A 13,535-nucleotide genomic window follows, 5' to 3' on the forward strand; every position below is an offset into this window, starting at 1 on the left:
GCAATGCAATTGATTCCAAGAAACACCTTTATTAGTAGAAGCTGCTGAACCTCTGCTGCATCTTCAACTTCAGCACTTTGCGGAATTTTTTTTTTTTGCCAGAACAGTCAACAGTCCAGTAATAGACTAATCACCCAGTGTGAAACAAGAGTTCTGCTCATAGGGTGAACATTGGAAATGCTGAACTTTTGCCACCTCATAGTGGTAGCATTAGACTCGGGTGTACCATCAACTGTTGGATTCAAATAGATAGCTATATAACCCCATTAGGAATTCCATTCCAATATCTGTTGAAGAACCTCAGTATCGACAATTATAGTTTTATGAAAAATTGCTTTGGAATCAATTCAAAGAGACTTTAGCACCAGAATGTGCATTTCTTGTCCCCTGAGCTGAAATATTTCCAGCAATTTCGTCTTGCCTCCATATTGTTCAGTTTTTACTGTGGTTCAAGAGGCTATCAAATTTGATTGCTGTACAGGGCTCCAGAGCCTGGTGTAGTATCAGTCTCAAAAAACATATTGCAGTCTACTGGAAACTCAAAAAGGAAGCGTAAATGAATATTCAAATACTGGACATTATACAAGAACCATTGCTAAATAAACAAATAGGTGTGAGACTCTCCTTTCTATGGGCCTCAGCTCATTTTGGATTGACTTAACATGACAAGATTGACCAGATGGTGAAGGAGGACAATGTTTCTGGCCCTGTAATGAACCTCGGTCTGCCATTTCCTGATTTCAAATTTTGGATGCAGAACCGGTGAGGAAGAATTGGCAGGGGATTGGCATCTTTCAATTTGCCAGGAAAGTCAATCCTGCAAAGGTGATTCAACTGGTAGTTAAAAGCTCCCCTAGCTTTGAAAATTTCAGGTGAGCAGGAAGTTGATTACTATGAGGGTTGACTGAAAAGTAATGCCTCCACCTTCATAACTCTTCAACAGTGGGCAGCATTGGTATGCCACAGGTACTAGCTTGTTCCGTAGCCTCTTCTCTATGGCTCCAGTTGGCGGGAAGCCTTAGCATTGAATGGTTGTGTTGTTAAAGTGTGAAATATGGAACCCTGCACAGACGGTCAGTCAATACGGTTATGGTGATTGTGTTGATATGAATACTGTGCATTGTTGGGTGAGTAAGTTTAAAGATGTTGAGGCGGGAACATCTGACCTGCGTGACAAACAAAGAGTTGGACATCCTGTGATAGCAACCACCGAGTGCACAGATCTTCTGATATCTCAGCAAAGCAATAATGTGACCCACATGTTCTTATGAAATGCCGATTGTGCTTGCAGTTTCTCTGTGAGTGATACGGCAATAATCCTGAATCAGTCTGTCAACATTTTGCTCATGGAACTCGGTGGTTGCTGTCATAGGACATCCAACTCTTTGTTTGTCACGCAGGTCAGATGTTCCCACCTCAACATATTTAAACTTACTCACCCAACAACGCACAGTACTCACATCGACACAGTCATCGTAAACTTCTTTCATTCTCTGATGAATCTTCTTTGGGGTGACACCCTCTGCTGTCAAGAATTCAAAGACTGCATGTTGTTTAAATCACATTGACCGACTGTCTGTGCAGGGTTCCATATTATACACTGTAACAATACGACCATTCAATGCTAAGGCTCCCCGCCAACTGGAGCTGTAGAGAAGAGGCTACCGAACCTGCCACATATCAATGCTGCCAGCTGTTGAAGAGTTCCGAAGGTGGAACATTACTTTTCAGTCACCCCTCGTACTTTGATATGCATAGGTACCAACCATAGTTCAACTCCTTCCCATTTACATTGGGTAGGCATTGAGGATAACTGTTCTGTGACTGTTTACCTGCCGTTACTTCGAAGCACATAAAAACTGCTTACCAGGAAGATCCTCAATTATAAAATCCCTCTTTTTTTTCTTTTTTTTTTTAAAAAAAAGGTAGTAGCATGCCTATGTGAAACTTGGTGTTCTATGTGTGGTTGCAGGTGTATGCTTTACAATCTCTGGTGAATTCTCTTTTCTATATTCTATTTTTTCCACTGTTGATATGTCAAGATTCATTAACTTTTAGTATCAACCTATGTGGAAATTGTAAAATACTTTAATATCATTATCAAAATATTTATATTGTGATTTCTCTGCATAAGTGGTTTTATATTTATAACAAGCTGTTGGCAGTATTGTTCAACAAGCCCAACCCAAATAAAAAACATGTGTTTTACATTCTGTTTTATCTTACTGTTCTGAGTATTTTCTTGACACCCGTCTCAATCTGTTACTGAGCGGGTGCTGAAGACCTTGCCGTCGTGCGCCCATACAACCCTCTCCACCCATCATTCATCCAAATAAAAATTCTCTCTAACACCTCATCCTTCATCTTTGCCTACTACCATCCTGACTACAGGCAGATCCTTCTGATCCTATAGTCTGAGTGACTTGCCATTTCTTGTTTACTTTCTTTGACCTGTCCCTCTGCTGTGCAAAGAAGGAACTATTAGCCCTGAGAGCTAGAAAGTGTATCACTTTTACTTTTATACATTTCTGTTGGCAGTAGGCTACTACACATTCAACCTTCTGAAGGTAAGTACTCACTAGCAATTCTGTCAAATAATTTCTTATTGCATTACCAGTATAATTTTTTCTCTAATTCTCTGATCATTTTTCTTAAACACACAACCTGTAACTCAATTTTATTCACAATTTGAATTTTAATGTGACATCCATCCATAAAACATTCTTTAAAATGTCTTGCTAGCATGATAAATAGCACTTCCACATTTACAATAGTTGTATGAGGACAGATCACTATTCATCAAAAAGAAGAGGTTCTGATAACCATTGCCTTCTCTCTCTCTCTCTCTCTCTCTCTCTCTCTCTCTCTCTCTCTCTCTCTCTCTATCTCTATCTCTTCTAACACACACACACACCACTCTTGGCTCACCTACTGATCACACAAACAAATGCTCTATTTGTCACTGAGTACAGCATAGAACAACTGAATCAAGTTCTCTGTCTCCCATCCGGCCTTGAAATGGGGAAGATTCTCGCCATACTGCTATCCTTCCCAAAGTGATATTCTGTTGCCCATCAAATCTAGGCAACAAATGTGTCCGCCCCAGCACCCTCAATGCTCTCGACACCCAGCTGGATAGATCATATCCATGTGGGAGGACCAAGTACAAAACCTGTCCCATCATAAAATTTTTGATTGTGTATCTTTATTTGAATATCTAATATTGTTTTTGCAGATTCAGTTATGTAATGTTATGAATATAAAACACAGTAATCAGTAGTGACATAATTAGGAGCACTGAAATTCTACATTAATTTGTTTCTGAGAGCCTCTTTTTTTTGTCTGCCATTAATTGTTCGCGGCTCAAATGTACCACTAGCATAAGAGCAACTTGTACCTGAAAGGGAAGAATTATCATATATGCAAGAGAGTGGAAGATACTACAGAAAAGATTTTGATTAGAAAGATTTTCACTTAAAATCCAGAGACGACATTTTTTGCTACTTACCATATAAGGGAGCTGCTGAGTCGCAGTTAGGTACTATAAAAAGACTGTCAGAAAGTGAGGTTTCAGCCAACAAGCCCTTTATCACGCACACACACACACACACACACACACACACACACACACACACTTATGACCACCGTCTCTGAGTGCTGAGGCCGTGGTTTGCGTTAGGGTGTGTTTGTGATTGTTGTTTATTTGCTCCGATGGCCTTGGTGGACAAACGCTCACTTTTTGTTGTGCCTATCTGCGACTGAGCTTCTCCGCCATATGGTGGGTAGCAACTATGTTTTGCATAATATTGCTCCATTGCATTATGGATTTTCCATTGTTTGAGAGACCACAGTTTAAAAGACGAAGAAAAACATTATTTCTGAGTTACATCACATGGAATGATCAAGATACTAAATAAGAGAATTCGGGGCTTATATTGACACAAAACAATAGCCTTTCATCCAAAATAGTATCTGTAAATAGAGGGAGAAGCGGATGAAATAGCAGTAATTCACTATGCTTCGTCTGTCACATGTCATAGAAGGTCTGTTCAAAAAATTCTGGACTATTCGTAATTTTGCGCCAATGGTGTGTTGGAGCGAAATACAGTTGGCATCCCTGCACATGCATGTAGTTAATGTGTAACTGCCCAAGTTTCATTGTCAGTTTTTCTCAGTGTTGTAATGAGTGGAACGTTGGGTCGCACAGTTTGCGAATTTCGAGGTGGCAGAATTAGAGGAGCAACGCATCTGTATTAAATTTTGCGTGAAAATCAAGAAAAACTTTAAAGAGACACAGCAAGTGATACAGGAACCATTCGGTGGAGTGCTTAACCCTAGGACTCACTCTGGGGTCATAGTATGACCCCAATCATCTTGACTATGGATAAAATAATATTTCTATTTCTTGTAAAAATCCAGAATTTTATGACTTTTACCACACAGTATTGTAATTCTCTCACAAAAATTTTTAGAGCGCTTGACGCAACATTTAAATCTATAATTAACAAAAACTACTGTTGGGGTCAATTATGACCCCAGATAGATTATATGTAACATTCATAGAATGTATAGATTATCAACTATCAATCTCTTTCTTAGGTATTTTGAGTTGGTAACACTGAATTCAGGTGTTACTCAGAACTAACCTCAAACTGGAAGTTCGTTTGTACGTTTGTTGTTGCAGTGTAATTTCAGCATGGATGGAATACGTTTTGCTCCTGGCTATAGTGTAGAACAAGCTATGGAAGACTTATTTCGTTGCAGTAGTGATTCAGAAGGTAGTGACGCCGAAGATGATGGAACAGAGACACAGGTAGACCAAAGTGATGAAATTTGTTTACATGAATTAGAAGAAAATGATATTCTTGCTGAAAATGACGACAGTGGAGAAGATGAAAGTGCAGTACTGGTAAGCAGGGGTCGGGATATTGCATGGAGTACAAAAGAACCATCAATTCGTAGATTTCCAATCCGCAACATACAACGATTTTCAGCAGGTATTCCTAGTACAGTTAGTGTTAGCTCAGCTGTTGACTGTTTCAGGCAGTTTATTACTAATGAATTGCTGGATATAATAGTTCAGTTCACAAATCAACGAGGAAATGAATTGAAAGTGTCTGGAAAATTAGTTGGCTGGCATGATACAGACAGATGCGAGCTTCTTTCATTTTTAGGCTTGCTGATTCTGTATGGCGTACTGAAGAGCCGGGGGAAACCTATTGACGAATTTTGGGACTCTGAATATGGCACTCCTCTATTCCGTGCTACTATGTTGAGGAGGCGATATCAGGACATTCTGCATTCACTTCGTTTTGACGACCGCATCACAAGACTTGAAAGGAAAGTGAGGACTGGAAATAAGGCTGAAGCTGTACAGGAAATATTTGATTTGTTTGCCGTGCAATGTCAAACATCATTTATACCTTCCAGCAAAATTATTGTTGATGAACATCTTTGCGTATACAGAGGTCGGTGCAGTTTCAAGGTCTACATTCCTTCAAAGCTAGGAAAGTATGGCATCAAGATATGGTGCGCAGTAGACTGTGTACATGGTTATCTGACAAATCTTCAAATGTACACTGGAAGGAGTGGTAATGTGAGAGAAGTGAATCAAGGCAAGAGAGTGGTCTTAGATTTAGTGCATCATCTGGCTGGCAGTGGTAGGAGTATTACCACTGACAATTTTTCCACGAGCTATGACCTTGGCCAAGAATTGTTGAAAATGAAGTTGGCACTTGTAGGTACTCTACGTTCTACAAGAAAAGAAGTCCCAAAAGAGTTTTTGCCTTCGAAAACTAGGGAAGAATGCACTACCAGATTTGCATACAGTGGTAAAACCCTATTAGTTTCGTATGTTCCAAAAAAAATAAGGCTGTGCTACTCCTGTGAACACAACATCAATCATTTGAAGTGCCCAAAGAAAACAACTTGAAACGAAAACCAGAAGTAGTGTTGTATTACAACTCAACAAAATCATGTGTTGATACGCTAGATCAACTGAGCTCTTACTATTCTGTGAAAAAGGGTACAAAACGTTGGCCATTAGCAGTATTTTATGATCTTGTCGATCTAGCTGCACTCAATGCCTGCAGACTCTTCTGTGTTGCTGTTGAAAAAACAGAGAGACGTCTTTTTCTAATGAAGTTGGCCAAAGAAATGGCAAAGCCCCAAGTGGAACGTCGTTTGAGTTTACCACAAGCAAGGAACAAGGATGTTATTAGCAGTATCATACGGTATAGATTTGATGATCTGTTAGACAATGGACATCCAGACGTAACACCTGACAATCAGAAGAGAAAGCGAGGCAGATGCTCCGTTTGCCCCCGATCAAAGGACACAAAATACAGTTCAACATGCAAAAAGTGTAACAAATTTGTTTGCAAGGAACATTCTGAAATAGTTACTACTTGCAAAATACGTGCAGATGACTATGGTACGGATTCCGGTTAGAATTATGTTTCCTGTTGAGTTGTTCATCACATTTTCTGTAAATTTGAAGCCATTGTGAAACATTTATGAGTGAAACAAATTATGACTTAGAGTAATATTGTAACTTCTGATATGTAATTACTCTGCCATATGTAATTTAATTCTACTATGTACATACCTGTTAAAAAAAAGCTGTGAAATGTGTCTAAATAATAAATAAAATGTAAACAAACAGTATTAAACGACAGTACGTTGTTCTCTGAATGATTAGTACACACAGTCAATTATATATTGATTGGGGTCATGTATGACCCCAGATGGAGTACTAGGGAAATTTTAGCAGAGTGAGTCCTAGGGTTAAGCCGCACTCAGCGTTACGAATGGTTCACACGGTTTAGAAACGGCCGGACAGAAATTAAAGATGATCCTTGTTGAGGACTCCCTTCGATGTCTACCGACGACGCTCATGTCACGAGCATCAACGAAATTACGCGTGCCAATTGAAGATTGACTGAACAAGATATTGCAGAAGAATGTAACATTTCAGTTGGATCATATCATGAAATCCTGACACAGCATCTTGGAATCCATCGTGTCGCCGCCACGTTCGTCCCAAGACTCGCGAGTCAAGATCGACACGTCAGTCTTATTCTATGGGAGTGAATCTAATGAGCTAGAATCTCTTGCTACTAGTGGTGTAACAGAAGTAACAAAATACTTCAATGATCAGGGACTCAAGGTGCATGTCACCAAATCTCAATTACTGACATTTAAAACAGGCAGGTCTCACCACAACAATATGAATAGTGTGTGTAATATCTCTGCAACAGAAAACGGTAACTGTAAATTCCTGGGTGCGTATGTTGATGAAAATTTGCGGTGGACATACCACATTAATTTCGTATGCGGAAAAGTCAGTAGTGCCATATGTCTCCCAGCCAGCTAGCAAAGATAGTTCCCAGCAAAGCACTGAAATTAGTATATTATGGAACACTTTACCCCTTTCTCATTACGGAATTGAACTATGGGACTGTGCAGATGATGTACATTTAAAAACAATACTACAACTACAGAAAAGAGCAATAAGACATATACATGGGATGGGACATAGGGATTCATGTCGTGAAGTGTTTGTGCAGCACAAATATCTGACAATATATTCTCTGTACATCTTCAAAACAGTTGTATTTTTTGTAAGTCAACCAACAGAAGCTATCAAGGACAGTGATGTACATGATCACAATACTAGAACAAAGTGTAACTATTTCCGTAACAGAACAACGTTAAAAATGACTAATAGAAGTCCATATATCAGTGGTTTGATTTGGTATAACAGGCTCCCAAACTCTCTAAGAACGTACACGGGAAATGTTTTTAAAATAAAATTAAAATCTTTTCTAATAGAAAAATGTTTATACTGTTTCAACGAATTTTAAGGTAGTGATTTTGCATGAGGCATTAGCATATCAGTTGTAATGTGATAAATGTAAAAAATAGACATAAGAAGCAACAGCTACAGAATATAGAGTATTTTGTATGTGTAAATATAACCATAGTATTAAGTCTGGCGTTTGCAAAAGCCATCATTACGATGGCTCCACGCAAAGAAAATGTAAATAAATAAATCAGAAAGACCGCCTCGCAATCTGTGAAGAGCTTTTGGATCGCGCAAATGAGAACGAGATGGTCCTTAAGAGAATCAAAATTGGTGATGAGACCTGGGTCTACGGTTATGATGTTGAGACCAAGGTTTAATCTTAACAATCTTTCAAATTCTGAAGGTGGCAGGGGTAAAATACAGGGAGCGAAAGGCTATTTACAATTTGTACAGAAACCAGATGGCAGTTATAAGAGTCGAGGGGCATGAAAGGGAAGCAGTGGTTGGGAAAGGAGTGAGACAGGGTTGTAGCCTCTCCCCGATGTTATTCAACCTGTATATTGAGCAAGCAGTAAAAGAAACAAAAGAAAAGTTCGGGGTAGGTATTAAAATCCATGGAGAAGAAATAAAAACTTTGAGGTTTGCCGATGGCATTGTAATTCTGTCAGAGACAGCAAAGGACTTGGAAGAGCAGTTGAACGGAATGGACAGTGTCTTGAAAGGAGGATATAAGATGAACATCAACAAAAGCAAAACGAGGATAATGGAATGTAGTCAAATTAAATCGGGTGATGCTGAGGGGATTAGATTAGGAAATGAGACACTTCAAGTAGTAAAGGAGTTTTGCTATTTAGGGAGTAAAATAACTGATGATGGTCGAAGTAGAGAGGATATAAAATGTAGACTGGCAATGGCAAGGAAAGCGTTTCTGAAGAAGGGAAATTTGTTAACATCGAGTATAGATTTAAGTGTCAGGAAGTCGTTTTTGAAAGTATTTGTATGGAGTGTAGCCATGCATGGAAGTGAAACATGGACGATAACCAGTTTGGACAAGAAGAGAATAGAAGCTTTCGAAATGTAGTGCTACAGAACAATGCTGAAGATAAGGTGGGTAGATCACGTAACTAATGAGGAGGTATTGAATAGGATTGGGGAGAAGAGAAGTTTGTGGCACAACTTGACTAGAAGAAGGGATCGGTTGGTATGGATGTTTTGAGGCATCAAGGGATCACAAATTTAGCATTGGAGGGTAAAAATCGTAGAGGGAGACCAAGAGATCAATACATTAAGCAGATTCAGAGGGATGTAGGTTGCAGTAGGTACTGGGAGATGAAGAAGCTTGCACAGGATAGAGTAGCATGGAGAGCTGCATCAAACCAGTCTCAGGACTGAAGACCACAACAACAACTACAATGGGTCCTGAAAGGTTCTTCAAGACTAAAAAAAGCTCGTCAGGTCAGGTCAAATATCAAAGCCACGCTGATAGTTTTCTTTCTCTTTGAAGGATTAGTTGTCTTTGAAGGATTAGTTAATCTTGGATTCGTCCCACAGGGACAAACTGATAATGGATGGTATTATGGGGATGTGTGGCGGAGCCTGCGAGCAAATGTGAGAAGGAAACGATCTGAAATGTGGCGAGACAATTCATGGCTCTTGCGTCATGATAACGGACCCGCAAGTTCATCCCTGTTAGTGCGTGACTGTTCCACAAGAAACGAAATCACTGTGCTGCCTCATCCTCCGTATTCTCCAGACCTGGCCCCTGCGGATCTGTTATTTCCAAAGTTGAAAACCCCGTTGAAAGGACGAATATTTGCGACGATAGATTAGATAAAAGAAAATTCGCAGTCGGGTCTTCGCGCAATCGCCCGCATCTCGTGGTCGTGCGGTAGCGTCCTCGCTTCCCACGCCCGGGTTCCCGGGTTCGATTCCCGGCGGGGTCAGGGATTTTCTCTGCCTCGTGATGGCTGGGTGTTGTGTGCTGTCCTTAGGTTAGTTAGGTTTAAGTAGTTCTAAGTTCTAGGGGACTGATGACCATAGATGCTAAGACCCATAGTGCTCAGAGCCATTTGAACCATCTTCGCGCAATCCATCAAGACTTGTGCCAAGACTACTTCCGGAAGTGGAAACGTAGTTGGGAGCGGTGTATCAATTGTGGAGAAAAGAATTTCGAAGGATACCATGCAGAATAAGTAAAAGATAAACGAAGAAAAAAGTTTCGGAATTTTTTGAATAGACCTCGTATTGTGGTTTGTGAGGCACACTTGTTGATATATTTAGATACAAGGACCACTTCTGGAGGGTGTTTGTATCTTTCCAGTGACCTGCCACTAGTACATAATCTCAGACAGTTCAGAGGCTGCCATTATACTGCAATATGAACTATGGCAATTTTATTACGATCGCCAGGAGATCTCTTCTTCATTTACCTAATCTTTAAATTTCACACCCAGAAATCTTGTCCCTTCTAGTGCTGCTTAAATGCGAACAGAAGTGAAAAGAATAATGTAATCGGTTGTCTTACCACTTTATCTGCAAAAGCATCAGAAACCAAAAGGCAAAATACAAGAGCCAGTAGTAGAAGATGTGACTTCATCTTGATCACTGGGTCTGTAACAGTAAAGAAGCAGACTGTAATGAAAGGATGCAATCATACACATAAAAAATTTGAGTGGCAGAATGAAATACAGATATTGCAGTTGATAAAGCATGAGCAATGTTTTGTTATTGAGTTTCGAAAAATAAAGTCTAAATTACTACCTTGATGCTATCATTTTCTGTTGCCTCTTTTGCTCGTGTTGGTGGCCTATTATTTAGTGACTGACCTTAATGTTAAATTTTCATCCCAAATTGCACTTATACAAGAGAAACCAATCAGAGGTGCAGACAAAATGTAGGACTTTTCAGAATACCTTGTTTGACAACTAGAATCTTGTGTCATCATCTGTGCTCTGCAAACCACCTAGAAGTGCATGGCATAGGGTACATCCCATTGTACTAGTTATCTTGGCCTCACGATCCCTATGCGAGTAATATGTATGGGGTTGCAGTACATTCCTACAGTCATCGTTTAAAACCGGTTCTTGAAACTTTATAAGTATGCTTTCTCTGGATAGTTCGTTTTCCATCAAGAGTCTGTCAGTTCAGTTTCTACAGCATCAGTGACACTGTCCCAGTGGTGGTTGCTTTTGCCTGTTAATGTATAACTTGAGCGTTCCACATCTCTGAAGGCTTTCCTACGTGACGGTATTTATGAAAGACAATGTGTGAACGAGTGAATGTACCCCTCTGTTTGATCAACTGCTACAATTCAGACTGTGTACATGTCTCAACAGAAATAGCTCTTTGCGATGTTAGAGGAACATACTGGCTGATATCAGAATGCTTTGAATTTATGGATTAAAAGCGATTCAATACTGCAGTGTTGTTATTTTCTTTTTGCTGAGGTGAAAATGGACATATGATACAAATGCTTGATATTAAGAATTTAATAAGGTAGCCACAAGCGTCTGCAGTGCAAAACTTTCTTCTTCTCTGCCGGAGAAATTTGACACTTCAAATGACTCAGACTCAGGGACTCTGACCAAAAAATGTCACCATTGGTATTCTATGTAACGCTTGGTGTTCGCTAGTAGACGCACATAACCGTGCAAAGAGTAGTATTAGTGGAAATATAAATCTGATAGCAATCAACAGAAACGTGTAACCAATTTCGTGACTGCATAGTTTGGCAAGTTACGCCTCTCTACCTTCATATAAGTCTCTTGATTAACAAATAGGGGCTTATACTAGTTTCAAAGTTCTCGCCTGCACTCGTCAAGAGTAGTGCAAAAGACCGAATACCATTAGGCATTACAGAGCTGTCAAGTAAGAGGTAGCAGTAGTCCATTCCCCAATATTCGTTCGCTCCATGCTTCTGTCGCGACAAAACGTGCCACAGCCTACGTTTTTAGGTCCAAAATTATCTACAAACTCCCGCCTTGTTTGAAACTGTACAGCTGCGTACATTATTAATAGGTCGTTCACCATTGACAGTTAAATATCACCATTGACAGTTAAATACGGCTTAGAAGCGCTATATAACTGAAATATAGTGGCTGACTAATTTACGTGTTTACCTGTAACAACGGAAGTACCGTATCGATGTGAACAGAAATTCTCAGGATCTAAACACCCTCAGAAGCGGCATCGAAATGTAGGGCCTTTGGGAAAAACGGCGCGTATGTGGCCCTAACGGCTGATTTGCAGACGCAAAAAATCACAACAAAACTGCATATGTTGTGTAGGCTCTACAACAAAATGGAGCTTCAGAAATGAAGTTCACGCCCCGAATTGAAGAAGCTCAATGAGAACAAGATGCAACAATTTGATCTTAACGCAAGAATCTTACGGCCGAGGCACACGTTGACGTAATAAACGCGCAAGCCGTAACAGAAAATGGGTCTTCTCATTCATGCTTGCACGTTAAAACGCAAATGAAAGGACAGGGATTACACATTGTAGGTTTAGGGGCAGTTAAAAACGCGCAGTAATTTGATTTACGACGTAAACAGACAAGTGTCGCCTTGGTTGAAAAACAGGAAATATAGCGAAAACTGAAACTACAATTATACTGTCCATCGCTTCTGCAGTGATAGTAACTACGTCAATTGAGAGAGTCTTCAGCCGGACTATTGGTTAGCCCTCGTCTTCTTTCGAAGCCTGGACGAATAGGAGTTCATCATGAAATCTGAATCGCAGCGCACCAATAATCGTGTCAACGTGAAAAATGTGCCGTCAGTTTTTGAAACTTTCGTTGCTTTCGGGACACCAGAAGTGAAAAGGTTCACACGAGGTGACACACAATAGTGTGTGAACAATAGAAAAACCACGATTTTTGGAACTCCGGCCTGAATTAATGTTTTGAAACTTATATTTACATCTACAGGATACTCTGCAAATCACACTTCAGTGCTTGGCAGAGGGTTCATCGAGCTACCTTCACAATAATTCTGTTATTCCAATCCCGAACAGCGCTCGGTAAAAGCGAACACATATCTTTCCGCGCGAGCCCTAATTTTCCTTATTTTATTATGATCGTTTCTCCCTATGTAGGTCGGCATCAACAAAATACTTTCGCATTCGGAGGAGAAAGTTGGTGATTGAAATTTCGTGAAAGATTCCGACACAATGAAAAACGCCTTTGTTTTAATAATGTCCACCCCAAATCCTGTATCATGTGTGACACTCTCTCCCCTATTTCGCGATGGTGCAAAACGTGCTGCCCTCCTTTGACCTTTCTCGATGCACACAGTTAATCCTATCTGGAAAGGAGCCCACGCCTCGCAGCAAACTCTAAAAGAGGACGGACAAGCGTAGTAGTCTCTTTGGTAGACCTGTTACATTTTCTAAGTGTCCTGCCAATAAAACGCAGTGTCTGGTTTGCCTTCCCCACAACATTTTCTACGTGATCTTTCCAATTTAAGTTGTTCGTAAATGTAATTCCTAAGTATTTAGTTAAACTTACGGCCTTTAGATTTGACATATTAATATCATGTAACCGAAGTTTAACGGATTCCTTTTAGCACTTATTGTGGATGACCCCACACTTTTCGCTATTTAGGGTCAGTTACCTATTTTGGCACCATAGAGATTAATCAAGCTGAGGAAAGGAAAAGAAGCTCATAGCTAATTTTTAAACGACCGGAACTGTCAGCAAGTTCACATGCATACTTTAATGAGTGGTTGC

General features: G+C 40.0%; 1 protein-coding gene across 1 annotated transcript in view; it reads right to left on the reverse strand.

The window, feature by feature from the left end:
• LOC124780500 (SPARC) overlaps nt 1–13,535 on the reverse strand; it is a 99,555-nt gene that overhangs the window by 10,713 nt on the left and 75,307 nt on the right. The window contains exon 2 of the mRNA XM_047253784.1: nt 10,332–10,417. Within this exon, the coding sequence (XP_047109740.1) occupies nt 10,332–10,403 (72 nt within the window). The 5' untranslated portion in view covers nt 10,404–10,417. The remainder of the gene's footprint in view (nt 1–10,331; nt 10,418–13,535) is intronic.

The sequence above is a fragment of the Schistocerca piceifrons genome, chromosome 1 (assembly GCF_021461385.2).
Source record: "Schistocerca piceifrons isolate TAMUIC-IGC-003096 chromosome 1, iqSchPice1.1, whole genome shotgun sequence".
NCBI classification, from domain to species: Eukaryota; Metazoa; Arthropoda; class Insecta; order Orthoptera; family Acrididae; genus Schistocerca; species Schistocerca piceifrons.